Source organism: Nyctereutes procyonoides, unplaced genomic scaffold (assembly GCF_905146905.1).
Source record: "Nyctereutes procyonoides isolate TBG_1078 unplaced genomic scaffold, NYPRO_anot_genome, whole genome shotgun sequence".
NCBI classification, from domain to species: Eukaryota; Metazoa; Chordata; class Mammalia; order Carnivora; family Canidae; genus Nyctereutes; species Nyctereutes procyonoides.
In genome coordinates, this window is record NW_026575134.1 from 24,087,886 (window position 1) to 24,106,645 (window position 18,760).

At 41.8% G+C, this 18,760-nt stretch overlaps 1 protein-coding gene across 4 annotated transcripts in view; it reads right to left on the reverse strand.

Annotated features, from left to right (window-relative positions):
* SEMA3D (semaphorin 3D) overlaps positions 1-18,760 on the reverse strand; it is a 205,491-nt gene that overhangs the window by 77,369 nt on the left and 109,362 nt on the right. For all 4 annotated transcript variants that reach the window (XM_055300973.1, XM_055300974.1, XM_055300976.1 and 1 more), the window contains 3 exons: positions 16,353-16,415; positions 6,810-6,929; positions 1,427-1,520 (listed from right to left, as the gene is read on the reverse strand). In XM_055300973.1, the coding sequence (XP_055156948.1) occupies positions 1,427-1,520; positions 6,810-6,929; positions 16,353-16,415 (277 nt within the window). The remainder of the gene's footprint in view (positions 1-1,426; positions 1,521-6,809; positions 6,930-16,352; positions 16,416-18,760) is intronic.

An 18,760-nucleotide genomic window follows, 5' to 3' on the forward strand; every position in this document is an offset into this window, starting at 1 on the left:
TAAGAGTAAAGGAAACAAACCATTCATCTGAAACATAAAAACTGTGGATATTTGAACATATTGTCAAAAAAAAATGGTGTGTTTCAACCTAAAAATTGCATCTGTATATCCAGACTTTAAAATTGTCTTTTTTGTATTTAAATCACTTAGGGATTTGTAAGAGGGGTCACCGATGCCTACAATCCATTGTTTTTATTACGGGTATGTCAACCCCACTTGACAGATCAGGATCCCAAATCATCAATCCCACTCTCTGAGGATAATGACTGAACATCAGTCATACAATTTTCAAAACACACAAAAACACACACGCTTTCACTTCGAAGGAAGATCACTAGTTCTCACTAAGTAAAAATTAAAATGTCATGGTGCTTCACCCTTATCGTCTATTCAAACATTGATAGACAAGTTAAATAAAAAGAGAGTAAAGGCATGAACCAAACCAAGACAAAAGGTGTCCTCATTATGGTTAAAATTCAGAGGTCATGCCGACATTCCTCAGAACAGACTGCAGACCACACAGCACTGCCTTCTTTAAACAGGATAGTCACCTCACAAGCGAATTTAAGATGTAGACAAAGCAAGAGGAGACTGAATGTGCCAGCAAAAATTTCACATTTCCATTAATACAATCAGATTAATGTGAAATTGAGGGAAAGGGTGTTACAACATTCTATTATCTGTATTCTATCATTTGTTTTATTAATGCATCTACTACATCTTATTATTAATCCTTCCACTCAAATATTCAGCATATTTTGTAACTATGTTTCTTTAAAAATATTTTATTTAAATTCAACTTGCCAGCAAATAGTATAACACCCAGTGCTCATCCCATCAAGTGCCTGCCTGTAACTTATTATGTTTAGGGAATTGCTAAATTTAACTTCTATAGTAAGCCAAATAGGGACATAGCTTGGTATAAGAAAATCTGAGACATCTAAATATAAAATTATAGAACAAGTATGTATGTGTCATTTGCATTAAAAAGAATTCAACCAGAAGCTCATTTAAAAACTGTGTGGAGGGGCACGTGGGTGGCTCAGTGGGTTAAGTGGCTTCATTGGGCTCAGGACATGATCTTGAGGTCCTGGGATGGAGCCCCACATTGGGTTCCCTGCTCAGCAAGGAGTCTGCTTATCTCTCTCCCTCTGCCCTTCCTCCCCCTTGTGTTCTCTCTCCCTCTCTCTTTTTCTCAAATAAGTAAATATACATTTTAAAAAATGTGTAGAAATGAAGGATTGCTCAGGTCTCCCCTGAGGATAGGATGCTAAATATAGATATTTGGCACTGAAATACTATAATCAAATACCCAGTGAAAGAATATCCAACATAATCTTTAACTCAATAAGAAAATGTGGTTTAATCTACACATACCTTTTCAGAAAATCACCTAAAAGCAAGAACTGCCTGCTGTTGATCTTACCTGTCATTATCGAAGCAAAAGGCTGCTGAGGATCAAAAGGACATTTCAGTCTGCCAGACTCCAAATTATGTGTGTCCAGTTTGAATATTACTTCCTATTATGAGAAATATTAACACAAGTGAGATTTTTTTAAAATAGCAGAATCAGCAAGAAGATAGGAGATAAGAACTAAATTCTAACTCATTAATTCAACGAAAACCGATTGAGCATATAGCATATGCATCATGCTATGCTCCTTAACTCTTTAGCAAATATTATTTCTGGCAAGGCTCAATTCCCATGCTTTGGTCTGTGCTTGCCCAAAGTCATAATGATAAAATTGAATGAATTTTTCAATCGGAAGTAGTGATATAGCCTTCAATTCACTAAATCTGGACCACTCCCATTATAAAAATCACCATCAAGCACACATATTTCTTTAGCCTAGTAACAAATTAATTGGGCCTAATAAGCTAATTTTCTCATCTAAGAAATGAATTTATGGGGTGCCTAGCTAGCTCATTTGTTTGAACATGTGACCGTTGATCTCAGATTTGTGAGTTAAATCCCACATCAGGTATAAAGATTACTGAGAGAGAGAGAGAGAGAGAGAAATTAATTTACTATAATAATTATACTTCATTACTATTGTGGCTTATTTACTCACATATCTGCAAGTACACCAAAATATGTCTTGTGACATTTTGTGATTTTAGAGACCATAAAAGCATCCTAAGACATGCAGTTCATTTATGGAGCTGTTGATACATGTGGGGGGGAAAAAAAACCCCAACAACCCTGTTGTAGTATTTTCACTATTATGAAAACACTGTACACATTAAAACCACATAGTTATTTTGGCTGGAATATCTATTTTTATAATAGTGGCCACAGACAGAATGACATTGGCAGACTTTTAATATTCAGGAAAAAATAACATCTTAAGTTGAACTTTCCAAGAAAAATATGAATGTATAATGAATATGGCCCCATGAGTCTGAGTGTTTCATAACAATGACAACACTACTATCCAGCAGAAAGGCTGATGACTCACCCTGCCTGTGCACTAAGAGAAATCCAACAGTTCAGACATTTTCTCTAGATGGTGTATCTAGCAAGTTATATCAGAACACATGCGTAATAAGAAAGCAACATTCGGTTCTACTTATCTAGAAAGTAAGCAATGAAGCAAAAGGGACAGAGGAAATGAGATTGTTTGTTGCTTTATGTTGTAATTTCAGATTTGTTTCTTCTGAACAGAACCAACAGTAATGACCACCCTGGGGCACCTGGCTCAGACAGTTAAGCGTCTGCCTTCAGCTCAGGTCATAATCACAGGGTCCTGGGATCTAGTCCGGCATCGGACTCCTTGCCCAGTGGGGAGTCTGCTTTTCCCCTCTACCCCTCCTCCCTGCTCCCGTTCTATCTCTCTCTTAAACAAATAAAATCTTTCTAAAAAACAGTGGTAGCAATTCAAATAGCATGATTGCTAATGGTTCTTTCATAGTTTGATGTGAATGCACTTTAATGCTAACCTGGATAGTGCCTGCTGCTAATAGACACTAACTGTGGGCCAGGAAATTTGCCTCCACTGTCTCAGGGAATCCTCCCCACAAGCCTAAAGATGTAGCTACTTTAAGAATTCCAGCTTTGGGCAGCCCGGGTGGGGTGGCTCAGCGGCTCAGCGGCTCAGCAGTTTAGTGCTGCCTTCAGCCCAGGGTGTGATCCTGGGGACCCCGGATCGAGTCCCACGTCGGACTCCCTGCATGGGGCCTGCTTCTCTCTCCGCCTGTGTCTCTGCCTCTCTCTCTGTGTCTCTCATGAATAAGTAAATAAAAATTAAAAAGAATTCCAGCTTTGCAGGTGGAATATTGAGGACAGAAGGGGTTAGTAAGAGGCAAAGCAGTAGCTTGAACTCTCCAGGCTGTCGTGCTGGCTTAGGCAGCACATATGCTAAAATTGAAATCTCCAGGCTGTCCCCCAAGTTCCTGCTGTGAACCAATTTCATCTCAGAATTTCAAACTCAGGGATTTAAAAATGTGTTGAAATTAACTTCTAGACTCACCGTGATCACGTAACGTGATCAAATCCAACTATGTTTTGTTAGAAGAGGCCAGCTAATGACAAGCTGTGATAGAGAAGCTTTGGCACGAGAAAGGTTCAGTGAGAACCCATTTAGGGCATGCTTCCCAAATGTGAATGGGGCTGGAGATACGTCAGGAAAAAAACACCTGTAGGCAGTGGCTCTCATGTGTGCTTAAACATCATTAAGGACACATTATTTTCCATGGGTCAAACAGAACTGTTGACTCTAAAGCCTATAATGGGACATTGTAATGGGAAAAAGTAAACTGAATCCCAGTATACAGACGATTATAGTAAAAAGCTAAAAAGCCAAGTCCAAGAAAAAAGAAGATTGTCACAGTTGATGAAAAGTACCAGATAAACCTTCATAATCGTACAGACTTCTGTTTTTAAGATGCAACATTTCATTACATTCTCTAGATAAGCCCCTAACACTGATATCTTGAAGGCTTAGGACAAGGTCTCCCTTATAATCTCCTGGAGAAAGGAATTATCAGGAGAGCCAGTTTCCTTAAACCAGAGTCAAGGACACCAAGAGGGAAAGTATGTAAAAAAAATAATAGTTGACTGGACTCTGGGAGATAAATGAACTGAACTGCAGGACACTAACTTCTGAGACAGCTTCAGTTTTAGAAGAAAATTCCTTCAGCTTCATTAATTAAACAAAATGTACCTATTTAATCTGCACACAAATATATTGTTGAAGTAAAGAGACAGACAGGATAGGAAACATTTAATGCTCAGGGCTCCGAGGCAGAGTTACTGGTAACACCACCCCTACCTCCAGGGGCCGGGTGCGGCCGCTGAACGCCTGCCTGCGGCCCAGGCCGTGACCCCGGGTCGCGGGATCGAGTCCCGCCTCGGGCCCCGCAGGGCGCCTGCTGCCCCCTCGGCCTGGTCTCGGCTCCTCTCTGTGTCTCTCGGGAATACAGAAATCTTACAAAACATAGCCCCCCTATTTAAGGGTGAGGTCCGCGGCAGTGGAGGGAGGCTCCCGGGGCACCTGGGGGGCTCTCAGGCCCCGCCGCGCGCCGCACCGCACAGGTGTGCATTTACCCGCAGACGCCCACGCAGGTGCACGCGCCGCAGCGCTGCGGAGGTCCAGGTGCCACGGCCAGGTGCGGCCTCCCGCCCAGCACCCGGGGCCCTGCCAGCCGCTTCTCCCCGCTGCGCCCGCGGCTCCGGAGACAGTTCCCATCGTCATCATCCTCATTGTGCTGCACAACCAGCAGCTGGCCTCGACCTACCGCACACTGTGCAAACGCAGGATGGACAAAGCTCACCATCTCCCTCGCCAACTCGTTACTATTCTCACGTCAGGAACACGGCTCTCCGCCGCCCGCCAAGGACGGAAGCCTGGGATCGCTGGAGCTTTCGCCCCCGCCCTCATCTCCCCAGTAGCCTCGGGAAGGGACCTCCCACGGTGAGGAGATCTCAGTCCCTCTTACAAGGCCGGTCCCTCCGGCCACTGCGGGAGCAACCTTATCTATTTGAAAATGGAAGACACTTCCAAATTCCCTATAGGAAGAATAATGAATTATTGGGACTAACAATTCCTTTAAAAAATTAACCATCTTCAATCACCTGTACCCTGACCAAGGAGATGACAAGGCTCACATCCCAGCTAACCCATATCCTCCTATTCACAGAACTTGTAAATCTGACTGCCCCAGGGCTTCTTGACAGTTCCAAGGAAGTAATTAGCTACATCGAAATTCCCTTTCAGCACTTGTGACTTTTAGGAGTTAAGGAACACTATCTGCGCCCCTCAGCAAGTTGTGACTTTGGCTTCTAGCCTCGGGACTCAAAACACATCCAAGCTGTGAGGCGATCTCCTATAATTACACCCTATGCCAGGAGCTACTGCTATACATTACCCTGCATCAAAGGTAGGCAAGAGGACATTACACCGGCAACTAAGAATGATGGATCCAAGTTGCCAAGTCTCCTAGTGGTTCAGAAATTGACCTAGGAGGGTTGCTTTATTTTCAAACAGTTGAGAATGGGCTGGTTAGACAAGTTGGTTAGAGAGTAAAATTAATCCAGCCACAGCTGTGGGTTTGATCTCTGCATGAATCCGTTAAATCAATGTAAAGAAACCTGTTCCATAAGCCCAGACTTTACTTTCAAACACACAGCCAATTATCCTGCAAATATGTGTGGTTATTCACAAGTAGTATATACATAAACATGAGGATGACAGTAACCCATCAAACCCATACAAAGAAACAATTTACACTGTGCAGCTAAAGCTCACTTGGGCCTGCTTGCTCTGGAGACAAACTGCTTTGGTTCAATTCTTTGCCAGACCACTTATTAGCTGGGTAAGATTTTAGGCATGTTATTTAATTCCACCGAGACTCAATTTTTACTAACTTGTAAGTTGGGAGTTATAAAGGTAATAAGTTCACTTAAGAGTGGTGAAATTTCAAAGGGACAATCCATGTAAAGTGCCTGGCAGAGATACAAAGAAGGCACTTAGGGACGCCAGGGTGGCTCAGCGGTTGAGTGCCGCCTTTGGCCCGGGGCGTGACCCCATGGTCCTAGGATCAAGTCCCACATCAGGCTCCCTGCATGGAGCCTGCTTCTCCCTCTGCCTGTGTCTCTGCTTCTCTCTCTCTCATGAATAAATTAATACAACCTTCAAAAAAAAAGGCACTTTAATGTATTAGTTATTAATTAAATTACTGAAATCTATTTTAAAAAATTACAGAAATCTGCATGTTTCTCAGTATTAAAATGCTCATTGATAGCTAGAATATATCACTCTTAATGTAGCACATATTTATTTGCATAATTTATTTATTATGGCAATTTGCCCAGCAGGAATGGCTAGATATTGTGGCTATCTGTATAATTTTAAGAAAATAGTTAAAATTCTCTGTTCTAAGCGTGCACCGCTGTAACCACATATAATAGGTCAAATTTGCAAGACAGGACAATCGAAATTATAAGATACAATTCCACTTCCACTGCAAGGTCTTATGAGATATGGATTTTTACTAGGAGCAACTTACTATATAGCTCTAATTACAAGGGCAACTCAAAAGAAAATGAAGACATACCCAGAACCCATAAAAACTACACTTTTAATTTTGATCATCTCATAAAAAAACTTCTGATAAAAAAAAACTTTTTATTGGGTAGATAAAGTGCATAATCAAAATGGCAATCTATAAGGTGGCTGGGAACATGAATCTTACATGCTTCACAAACTATGTGATTCAAACTCTATATTCATATCTTCCTGTGTTATGTCAAAGACATTAAGTGACAAGGTATTAGGACCAATTGTTTACATGCTATTTCATTATATTACCTCCTTGTAGACTCCAAGATCAATATAACCACATATTGGATGAAATGCTCCAGTTCCACACACATAAATGTGAGTTTTGTTATACGGCTGAAGTACACGGATGAAATTTGCACATTCTGTCTATTGGACATAAACAAATAAAAGCATTAGCACGAAACTCATGTTTTTGAAAGATTATCATTCATACCACCTGTTTCCCGAGTAAATAAATCATCAAGAATAACATCAAAAATGAAAAAGATTTATGAGACATGCTTAAACATCTGGCTTAGCAAAGGAAGCACAACAATCTAGAAACTGTGACTTGAGTGACTGAAGCCTTTTTGAAGTTTTACGGGTGTTGAATGAGTCAGAGTGCTGGAATGCACATCCCTACAGGTATTCGGCAGGACCTAGAGGATGCTGATATTCGTACTTTCTTGCAGGACTTACCCAAGAACAAACCCTGTCATGTTCTGATGTTCCCACATTGTCTGTTCCATATAGATCCTACTGCCCACACCACCAACTGTCTCAGCTACATGAATAAAACAAGAACACACTCGTGTATGACCATATACGTAGTCCATTCTTCTTGGATGGAATGGCTTCCACTTTATTCCTAACTATTTTCAATGTTTCAGAGCCTTTAAGATTCAATTTAAATTTGATTTATTGTTTGTTTGAAGAATCTCTTGTTCTTGCCATATATTTTTTAACACCAAGTCAAATTTTTGAAGGGATTTTTATATTTTTGCTTGTTTTGCATATACTTAGTTCTAAAAATATTTCTTTGCATTATTATTATTATAACATATATTATTTCTCCCCTAGTTACTTATAAGTAGTGACTCAATTTTTCAGAGTAGTCATTCCCGTTACTATTTTTTATTTGCCTCCCATAAGTAATTCCTTATCTTTACATAATTATTGGAACAATGTTAACCATGGCTTCATGGTTCCTGGACCCCACAACCTCTGAGAAAACACTGGACTGGAAGATTTTATTCTAGATTGACTCTCTCTAGGAGATGGGGAAATGTTCACCAAGAAAGGTATAAACCTATGAAATTACTAGGATTCACAGAAAAAAGTCTAGTTCTTCCCTACCCGAATGGCCATGGGTTCCTCTCCAGTCAGATGTTACCTAATGGGTCACCCTTGCTGGTAGGGTTCTTAAGAAGGAGTATATTAAAAAAGAACCCCAAAGACAGAAAAACAGAGCCCTAACTGGCAGGGTGGTTTTTAGAATTAAATACAGCTACCAGAAGGCAGGCAACAACTTAACTAACAGGATTAAGTTAAATAATAGGACATTAATAATTATTTTCTGCCCTGATTTTGATCTAAAATATCAATATCCCAGGGGCTCTTCAGATTTTAGAGAGCAAAGCTATGTCTGCAAATGGGTGGTCCAGGGTTCCTAGTCTCTAGGACCTCCCTTGGCCAGCCAGTCTGGCAATTTTGTGTGTCAAGAATTCACAGATCCCCATCCCTGAAATGTGTACATTCTACCACAGAAGAATATTACAACGAACTCATGGAATCTTCTGCTCTCCGCTTCCCTCTAGGCTGTATGAAAGGACGGGATTATCAGTCCCTCGGGGAGCTGCACAACTCGAGGGTGCTTCCTGCTTCCTTCTAGGGGAGGCAGACCTGGCACCTTTCACGGGGACAGGCTAGGGCTGCTTGGGCTGTAGGATGGGGGGGCACACCGGAGGTGTGTGAGTCACACGAGGGCCATCCCTGAATATTACCTGAATATTTCCACATGTTTTGTATATGTTCTCCAGCATTCACTCTATGGAGTCTCTTAGGAAAGGAAGACTTTAAATTCACTGGGACAGTTTTCTGGCAAATAGTCTTGTTTAACAAAATCGCATTATGTCAGCTTTCCACCTTTCCGTCAAGGTGTCTGATAGGGACAATGATGTTCTGTTTGCACAAAGGGCGCCGCAGGGACTCGCTTCCGATTCTCTCACATCACGGAGGCCAACTCGGAGGATAGAGGAGCCCACGCGGGCCGCGCTCCTGCTGGCCCGAGGAGCAGCGCGCAGCAGCAGGAGGAAAGCGGGGGGAGTTTAAAAATGTCCATGGCCCACTAGGTAAACTGCAGTGACAGCTTCGTCACTAGAAAGAGAGGTTTTGGTATTCTCCAGCCTTTATTTTACTCACTCGTGCTCACTGAAGGGACGTCCGCGTTTCTTGCTCCCCCACCTCCCCCCCAGACTGTTCTAGGAGGGTGAGGCCAGGCCAGGCGGGGGGCGGCAGGACACTGGCGGGGAGGAGGGGGGGCGTGGGCGGGACGCGGGCGGGGCGTGGGCAAGACGCAGGCGGGGCGAGGGCGGGACGCGGGCGGGAGGAGGGCGGGGCGTGGGCGGGACGCGGGCGGGGCGTGGGCAAGACGGGGGGGGGGGAAGACAAGGGCGGGACGCGGGTGGGAGGAGGGCGGGACGCGGGTGGGAGGAGGGCGGGACACGGGCGGGGCGAGGGCGGGACGCGGGGGGGGAGGAGGGCGGGACGCGGGCGGGACGCGGGGGGGGGAGGAGGGCGGGATGCGGGCGGGAGGGTGGGGCGAGGGCGGGAGGAGGGCGGGACGCGGGCGGGACGAGGGCGGGAGGAGAGCGGGGCGTGGGCGGGAGGAGGGCGGGGCGTGGGCGGGAGGAGGGCGGGGCGTGGGCGGGAGGAGGGCGGGGCGTGGGCGGGACGCGGGCGGGGCGAGGGCGGGACGCGGGCTGTCCGCCCCAGCCCCGCTGCCTCCTATGCCCGCTCCTGACACAGCTCAGTTTTCACGAATAGTCATAGAATTTAGAGCGTAATTGTTGTGAACTGAGCACTCGTGTCCTCCAAAATTCATTGATTGAAACCCTAAACCCCCTGCGGGATGATAATAGGAGGGGGGGCGTAATTAGTCCCCGAGGCAATTAGTCTTAGAAAGAAATCCTGACCCTGGGATTGTCCTGGTGGGATTAGTGCCCTTACAGGGAGAGACAGACCTCCCTCCCCCTCCCTCCCCCTCCCTCCCTCTCCCTCCCTCCTTCTGCCTCCCTCTCTCTCCTTTTCCCTCCTTCTCCCTCCCCCTCCCTCCTTCTCCCTCCCTCTCTATCCTTCTCCTCCCCTCCCCCCCCCATGTGAACACACACAGGACGAGGCCACCTGCAAGTGAGGAAGAGGATTTTCATGGGCTGGAACCCAGGGCCTTTGAGCTGCTGTGAGACGCGGCGGCCCGTCGCATCCGCCCTTACTTTCTGGTGTGTTGTGACGGTGGCCCCTGCTGACCACGGCAGCAATCTTGCAATATTCTGAAATTACTATGTGTATAAGGGAATGACACCTCTTCCTCCCAGGTCATAAAGCATGGGGGTCCTCCTGACGAGGGCCTGTGGGAGACTCCACCAGGAGTTCCTGCTCCCCCCAGAGGCGCTGCGGGGCAGCACCCGGCAGGGGGAGCAGGGGAGCGGTGGGGGGAGCAGGGGGACGGCGGGGGGCACCCGGCGGGGGGAGCAGGGGGGTGGCGGGGGGGGCACCGGCGGGGGCAGCAGGAGGGCGGCGGGGGGGGGCACCCGGCGAGGGGAGCAGGGGGGCGGCGGGGGGAGCACCCGGCGGGGGCCCCGTGGCCCCAGAACCGCCAGTTCTGCCCGAAGTGCTGGCAGCGAGGCAGGGGGCGGCCCTCGGAGCCGGGCCAAGGCGCTGGCTGGCGGATGCCGCAAGGGCCGCGCACCCTGCCCCGGACCCCAGAAGAGCAAGTTTGGCTTAAATGGCAGGAGCCACGACTAACTTGATGGAATCCGCTTAGTGACCCGCGGGGCTCGCAATCGCAGCGTCATTCTGCGAGGCGTGGAAAAAGATGACTTTGAGAAGCAGGTTCTCCCTTTCCCTGAAACCTGGCTGACCTGTCGGCTCCCCCCCTCCCGCAGGCGCGGCTGCCGAGAGCCAACATTTTAGTGAGCGATATGCCCAACCTCGGAAAAATACTGCATTTCTCCTTCCTTCCTTATTCCTCCCACCAACTTCCTTTCCCACCTACCAAGATTTCCATCCGAAGAAAGGGAGAAAGAGAAAAAAAAATTTTTTTTAAGATTTTATTTGACGAGCAGGGGGAGCAGCCGAGGGAGGGGAGAAGCAGGGACCCTGTTCCTGGGCTTGATCCCAGGACCCCGGGATCATGACTGAGCAGAAGGCAGACGCTTAACCAACCGCGCCACCCGGGCACCGCCTTTAAAAATTTTTTTTTAAAAAATATTTATTTAAGAAGGAAATTTAAAATTTGTATCGACTTTTTAATTCTCTCAAGATTTCAATATTTTGCCTCACATATACATTTATACACTTACATAAATAAATAAGACAAATATAAGACTGAATTAATACTTGGAAGAAAACGCTAATATATATTGGCATCATTTATTAACCTTTGGAATTTTAGTTTCTTCCTAGATATGTGAAAAAAAAAACCAAAACAAAACAGAAATATGGTAATTTTAATTCTCTAGACTTATATATAGTGCAATTAATGCTAATACAGTCTTATATGTATTTCTCATAACTAACTTATAGTTGCTGATTTCAATTTATTCAGGTTATATCCGAGGAGACACTCATGATTTAGGTATCTAGTTTATTTTTAGTTTTGGTATATTTTGCAGAATACAGTGATCATCAAACACTTTTAGTCATCACCACAGACTTGCCACCGTGCTACACGTTGGGTTTGTCTAACAGACCTCAGAATGTAATGCAGTCCACAGGGGTGTCCGGGTGGCTCAGGTAAGCGGCCCACTCTTGATTCTGGCTCAGGGCATGAGCTCAGGGTCCTGGGACCAAACCCAGCTTCGCCGGCTCAGTGCTCAGCCGGGAGCCTGCTGGAAGATTCTCTCTCCCTCTCCCTCAGCCCCTCCCCTGCCCACAGGTCTCTCTCTCTCTCTAAGATAAAAATAAATCTTAAAAATATCCAGTCTACACAAGTATCTGCTTAGGTCTTATACTCCCTGAAAATATAATAAGTTCTCCACACTTCAAAATAAATACATGAAAATCCGCATATCACATCTCTCTCTTAAAAATGAAAGATATAAAGTAGAAATTTCTACAGAACAAAAACTAGTTGTAGCGGCAAGACAGAGGAAAATATTTTAAGAAAAAAAAGAGGTATGCCTATTTAATATAATACTATTATTATATTATAATATTGATTACTATATTTAATATATTAATATTATATATTAAAATATAATATTTAAAAGTGTATATATCAATAGAATAACTGGTAAAATATTTTTTATATAAGTTGATCACAAAGTAATAGATTTTATACAGATATTTCTTGAAAATATGTATAATGATATAATAACATATATATCTTGATAATCTATAAATAACCAATAAAGAAAAGGCAAACACTAAAATTTAAAAATGAACAAATGATAGGAATATGACATTCCAAAAAATAAGCTGTAATTTTACAACTATATAAAATATTTAGTATTGGGGCTCCTGGGTGGCTCAGGGGTGGAGCGTCTACCTTTCGCTCAGGGCATGATCCTGGGGTCCCGGGATTGAGTCCCACATTGGGCTCCCTGTGGGGAGCCTGCTTCTCCCTCTGCCCATGTCTCTGCCTCTCTCTGTGTCTCTCATGAATAAATAAATAAAATCTTATAAAAATACTTCTAAAAATTTAGCATTTATAGTAATGAAAGAATTTCAGGCAAAAATAACAGAAATAATTTTTTGGCAAAGATTAAATACAATTATTTTTCATTTACATATTAGCATTAACTATCATATGTTGTACCCACTATTATCAGCAAGAGTATAGCAGCCTATAGCCTCTCGTGAACACGCACTGCTGGTTAAAGCACAAAAGGCATAAACTTTTGGAAGAGTTAATTTTGCAATGTGAATAAAAAAATTTATAGCCTAAAAAAATTATATCCTTTGACCAGTAATTCTACTCAACAATCAAAGATGTTCACAGTATTTACATATAAGATTTTTCATGTGAAGCATCACTTCTAATAGCTAAAAACTGGATATATACCAAACTTCTAACAATAGAGGATTGATGAAATAATATATAAAGGAATGCAGTGTAGCTATTAAAAGTAGTGTTATAAAAAGGAATTTAATGACATGGGAAAATGCTCATGGCAGTTTGCAAAATGAAAAAAAAAATGTTTTAAGCGACTATGTATACAATGATTTCATTCTGAAAAATAGTAAATAGATAAGATAGAAGAATAAACATCAAAATGACACCAGCTATCTCTGGGTAATGTTCATGGGGGAGGAGATATTTACAGATGACTTCCATGCAATTTGAAAACTTTCTACAATGAGCACTTTGTTTCACTTTTAGACATTCTTTAAAAAAGAAGAAAGAAAGAATGTAATCATAGAACTTGGGCGATGGAAGATGCTTTGACTCCACATCATGTCTCCATTGACAACGTTGTGTGCCTCCGGGGTTAAGATGACAAACACAACCCAAGCTGCCCACATCCTGTCCGCTCTTTCGCCTGGACTGAGCTGTTGACTCCACTCTTTATAGTCAGGATACAGACATTTCTTTAGTGACTTTCTTTTGAATAATATTCTTAGCAGAAACAAAATACTATGAAATAGCTTCCTGGCACTATTTCCTTTCTTTGGACTCAACTGGAAACTGTGGTCAAGGAAGGGGAATAGTTCTCTTTTGTTTCCTCGTCTTCCACCCCCTCCCCACTCCAATTAGCTAACTTTCATTATGGTAAATAATTCACTATTTTTCAGTTATATAGTACCTCTGTGTAAAGGGACAGTCTTTCCAAACACTTGTTAATCCTAAAAACACTCTTGGGAAGTAGGTAAAAATTACTAGAGAGAAGGGAGGAATGAGGGTAATGCCAAAGGTAATAAAAGAGGTCAATAAAACCACACATTTGTCTCAGTTTTCTGTTGGCTAAAATCTATGCAGTGCTGTAAACTGAGGATCTCTGTTATGTGGATATTCTAGAGAGAAGTGATTTGAGGGGTACACTTTGAGGGATAAGGTTTTCAGTCCTTATATGTAGAGTTCAGATCTTTATGTATAGATCACAGTGTTGTGTGAGAGCACTGATTATGGAGCAAGACTTCTGGACTCAATTCCTGTCTTCACTGTTTACTAGATATGTGATGATATTGGACAAGCCATTTAATTTTTCTGGCCTCAGTCTTCTCATCTACAAAATGAGGCATAATCATAAAATCTAGCATATAATATTGTTACAAGGATTAAATGAGATTATAAAGTATTGGAAGCAGTTCCTGGAACTCAGTAAGTGCTATAAAAGTGTTACCCATTCTTAATAATTCCAAAATATAATATTTTTAAATGACAGATTAAAAAGGAGACAAAGAATTGTATCATCCCTACATGATTCAACATCAAACTTTACAGACTGCAGTAAGAAGAGAAAAACTCCCCCTATCTCTAATCCTGGGCTGGCAGTAGGTGTGCTTAAAGGTTCGAGGTGACTAGTAGCTCCCAAACACAAATGAATGGCAAGAGTACGTTCCGAGCACTGGGTCCTTCCTGCATGCTCTAGAATACCACCTCTAGAAAAGTTTACTACCTCTTGCTTTAACTTAATAATAGGGCCAATGAGTTACTATATAACTAGAATTAGTGAACATACGGAAAGGAGAACACTGTCACGATTAAAACCTTCACTGATTGTTTGACCTTGGGTGTTTACCCCTCATCTTCTCCATGGGAACACTGACATTAGTTTAGTGGAGGAAATTTAAGCCACCTTTTCCTACTTGCCTCCTTTTGAAACAGTTAATACTGGCAAAACACAAAATATTAAAGTGTTCATGCTGTTTATGGCATGTTTGTACTGTTATTAAAATAATTTTGAAAGCTCTCAGAACCAGCGCAATCTGCCCGCCCCCACAACTACAAGCAAACATGGAGGATGTGCAGACCTGAGCACCTGCTCCCTTGGGTCCTGAACAGGTGAAGAGATGAGGGACACGGAGGAAGAAGGATATCTTTTAGAATAGTTTGATCCTCTTCATTTCAGGTAGAATGACTGTAAAAACGGTCTCCTGCTGCCTTTGATGCTAATACCCCCACTATATTTCTGTTAACATAAATGTACCTGATAACATTTAACATTGAACGAATACAAAATCGGGCATAATCACGTTTCCTTCTTTCCTTTTGCTTTGATCACTTTGTTTTGTAGTGTTGTCACTACATATTAAAAGCTCTATGACAGCAGATACGGCATCCTTTCAGACACCTGCGTATGTACACATTGAGGCTCTTAATAAATATTTGTGAAATAAACAAATACATGAACAAATGGGTGAACAAACTAGCTGTTTCAAATTCTTAGTTTTCTAAACTTCCTCTCAAATATGTCAGGCATCATGTGCCACGTTGCTTTATTTTTATCACATTGATAAAGTGAGAATTTTTGCATCTAATTACGCTTTCCCATAACACACACTTATTTGTTGTTATTAAATATGAAGGCATTGCTGGCTTGATCCCCCCTGGGTTACAGTGTTTACGGCAACATTACAGAATGTTGCAAAAAAAAAGCCTCAAGATATCCATGGTTTTGGAAAGTTTAGAACCTCTTTTCATCTTCAGATACATTCAGGAAGTGATTTATTTTGCAAAAAAAAAAAAAAAAAAAAAAAGCAATTTTCCCTATCACCACAGTGCAAGAAGTCAGGGCAGAACGCAGCGCATCTGGCCTGAGTCAGAGCCCCGGGACGGGGAGGAGAGGCAGAGAGGGCCGCAGCGCTCTTCCTTCCCCGCGGGGGATAAAGCAGGCAGCAGGCGGGCTGGGGGGCGGGGAGCCAGGACAAGGGGGACCACGCGAGAGCAATTCAGATGGAGCCTCCAGGGCAACTAAGTGGGTCTCGTGTTGCTAAGGGTTTTCTCTGGCCCTTATGTCAGCTTAAACCAGCAGTTTATATTAGAGCCCCATTATTTAACCTTTACAAATTATTTCATATAATTATGCTTAAGTGAATTTTAGAGTAAATTATTTCTAGTTCTTATTCCAGAATGTGGTGTCATTCATCTTCACCCCATCGTTCTTAGTGTCTCTATAATGCAACACTTGAAATTTTTCTTCTAAATGCTGTAAGTTTAATTTTAATCCAAATTAAAAAAAAATTTAATCCAAATTAACTTAAACACCAATTGTATGTTTGTGATGCTGAAGTACTCATGATTTTGTGTGCATTTGCAAAATATGGGCATATAAGTGAAAAATATGCAATACTATAAGTATTTTTCTGATGACTTATTTTTTGATATTTCAAGTGTTTTTCTGACATTTGTGTGAAGAAAATAAGAATATCCAGAATTAACAGTTTAGAAAGTCTAGTATTTCTAAATTTCTGAGAATAATGGCATTCCTTTTGGCAAGATAGAAATATTTTATATCTTCTTGATCTTGACACAGAATGTTAATGCAGCCTTAAAAATAATACACCAATGCTGTTAATTCAATAAAAACCAATATTGACTATCATATCAGTACCAGTTTAACAAAGATATTTTTAAAGTCTCGTACTTACATTGGCATCTTTCCCAGCTAATTTGCATAACTCCACTCGTTCCTTTGCAGCGGGCCAATAAATCTGTAAAACATTTCAAAGTGTGTCAGAATCTGAATATCTAAAACACTCTACCATTCTAATTAGGAAAATGAGTGCATGAAATTGAAGAGTGGATATCAAATCAAGCTCAAAGCATGTTGTAAGAATTTTGAGATTTAAATATTTTCCAAAGTCACCCTAAAAAGGTTTCGAAGAAAAAGCTATAGAACCATCCATTTGTATATTTTGATCTAGTTTCTTTTTAAATGTATTTAATAAGAGATAAATTATGTTGAGAAGGCCACAAATTCTTATTGTGATGTCAACAGAATGTCAGAAGAGCATTTGCTTAAGTAAGAGATTCTATTTACGCTGTTTTTCTGTGCTTACTCAGAGTGCTGGAGCATATATAAACCTGTGCAGGGAAGTGTGTGACAAAGCACTTTGTTACAAGCATAAGTTAACACTCCGAGTCAAAGATCAGTGTGGATTTGCTGGCAAATTTAACACGTATGGAGCTCAGATGCATCTGTCGCTTAAACATTTTTTATGTATTATCTTATTTGAATCTCACAATGACCCAATGAGATGGCTATACTAACTCTCTCCATTCTCACATCAGAAAACTCATTCATACGGCCATTAAGTAACATGTCAAGGGCCCCGAACACAGTCACCAGCAAAGCCAAAATATGATGCAAAGTCTGTCTGAAGTACAGGGGTCTCAATCACCACATAATAATTATTATTTGGGCAAATGATTAAGGATAAAGGCAGCAAATCCCTTGGGTGGTAGCTTTTACTCATGCTTTGTCTGGAATTTATCACACAGGTTTTCTTTTGTTTTTAACAAAGTTTAGCACTTCTGTCAAGAAGGTTTTGCAAAATAAGGTTCAAACAGCTACTTTACTCCATTAGCTTAAAGGGAGAAATTCTCTCTACTAAGCTACAGGCAAGAAGAAACAGGAAGAGCAAACTTGGAGTTGCTCATAATATATGTTCCAAGAGTTCCTGACAAACTTTGATGTTTCTCACCAATGTTAGCAGAAAAATGCCTTAATAGGTGAGGAAAAAGGGAAATATCCTGAGGGAATGCATTGGAAGAGACTTGTTAAACCTGGAAGTCCCAAATGACTTAGAAGTTACAAAATTTTAGAGTTTCATGTTTCTGGGTAAAGAAGAATAGAGAATACCACTCACATTCCCTTACTAGACAAATTTGATAAAATTACTGAGATTTTTAAATGAAGCAATGTTGTTCATTTAGAGCACACTTTAACAGGCTGCAAATTATAATCCAAAGGTGTGCCTAGGCAGGGTGGCACAGCCAGAGCAGGCTCAGGTGATGTGGTTCACAGTAAAGGACTAAAGACGCTACTTATTAAAACATGGTTTAAATCATGGCAATTATATTTTCACACAATTTTGAAAATTAGCCAGCCATAAAATATGAAGGGACCACAGCAATAAAAAATTGTATAGCTGGATCTTAGCAGTTAGTTATTAGGTAAAAAGTATAGTTTCCAAAACTACAAACAGAATGATCCCTTCAGAATAATGTTAAAAACAGCTAAAATAAAAGAGGCACTTTAAAGGTATATGTGCAGATGGAATAAAGGAGCAAAAAGTCGAACAAGACTGATGAATACAGGATTCAGAACCATGGGTGCCCCAGACTGGAAAAAAAAGACTTAGGTGGCTCAGTGGTTGAGCATCTGCCTTGGGCTCAGGGCGTGACCCCAGGGTCCCGGGACCAAGTCCCATGTTGGGCTCCCTACATGGAGCCTGCTTCTCCCTCTGCCTGTGTCTCTGCCTCTCTGTGTGTGTCTCCCTCATGAATAAATTAATAAAATCTTAAAAAAAATAGAAGGCTTAAACTGTAGTAAGAAGCAGCCATTTACCAGATCTTAGTTTCTGTTCTGGATGATGCCTTTTCAGGTATTTGAATGCATAATTTAAAACAACTGAGTAATACAGATTAATAAATAAATTAATCAAAATGGGCCATGCATAGGCTGATCAACAATAGTCAATCATCAACCCAAAATCATGCGGCCCTAAATAAATGAATGAATGAATGAATGAAGAGTAAACACAGAACACCATAGCTGGCAAGAAATTTTAGTTTCTTCCAGTTGTTTTTTAATTATTTGTTTGTTTGCTTATTTTTAACCACTAGTAGCAAAAACACTGAAGCCAGTGTTCTTTTTCTCTCATAAAAATATCATCTTGATTTCATGGTAGCTTTGCTTCTGATTTGGGCTCATGAGCTCAAGGCACCTTCTCTTAAGACATTTTTTTCCTAGATGATTCATTTTTGTTTTTTATTTTTAATTGTGGTAAAATGGACATTACAAAATTTATCATCTTAGTCATATTTACAGTTC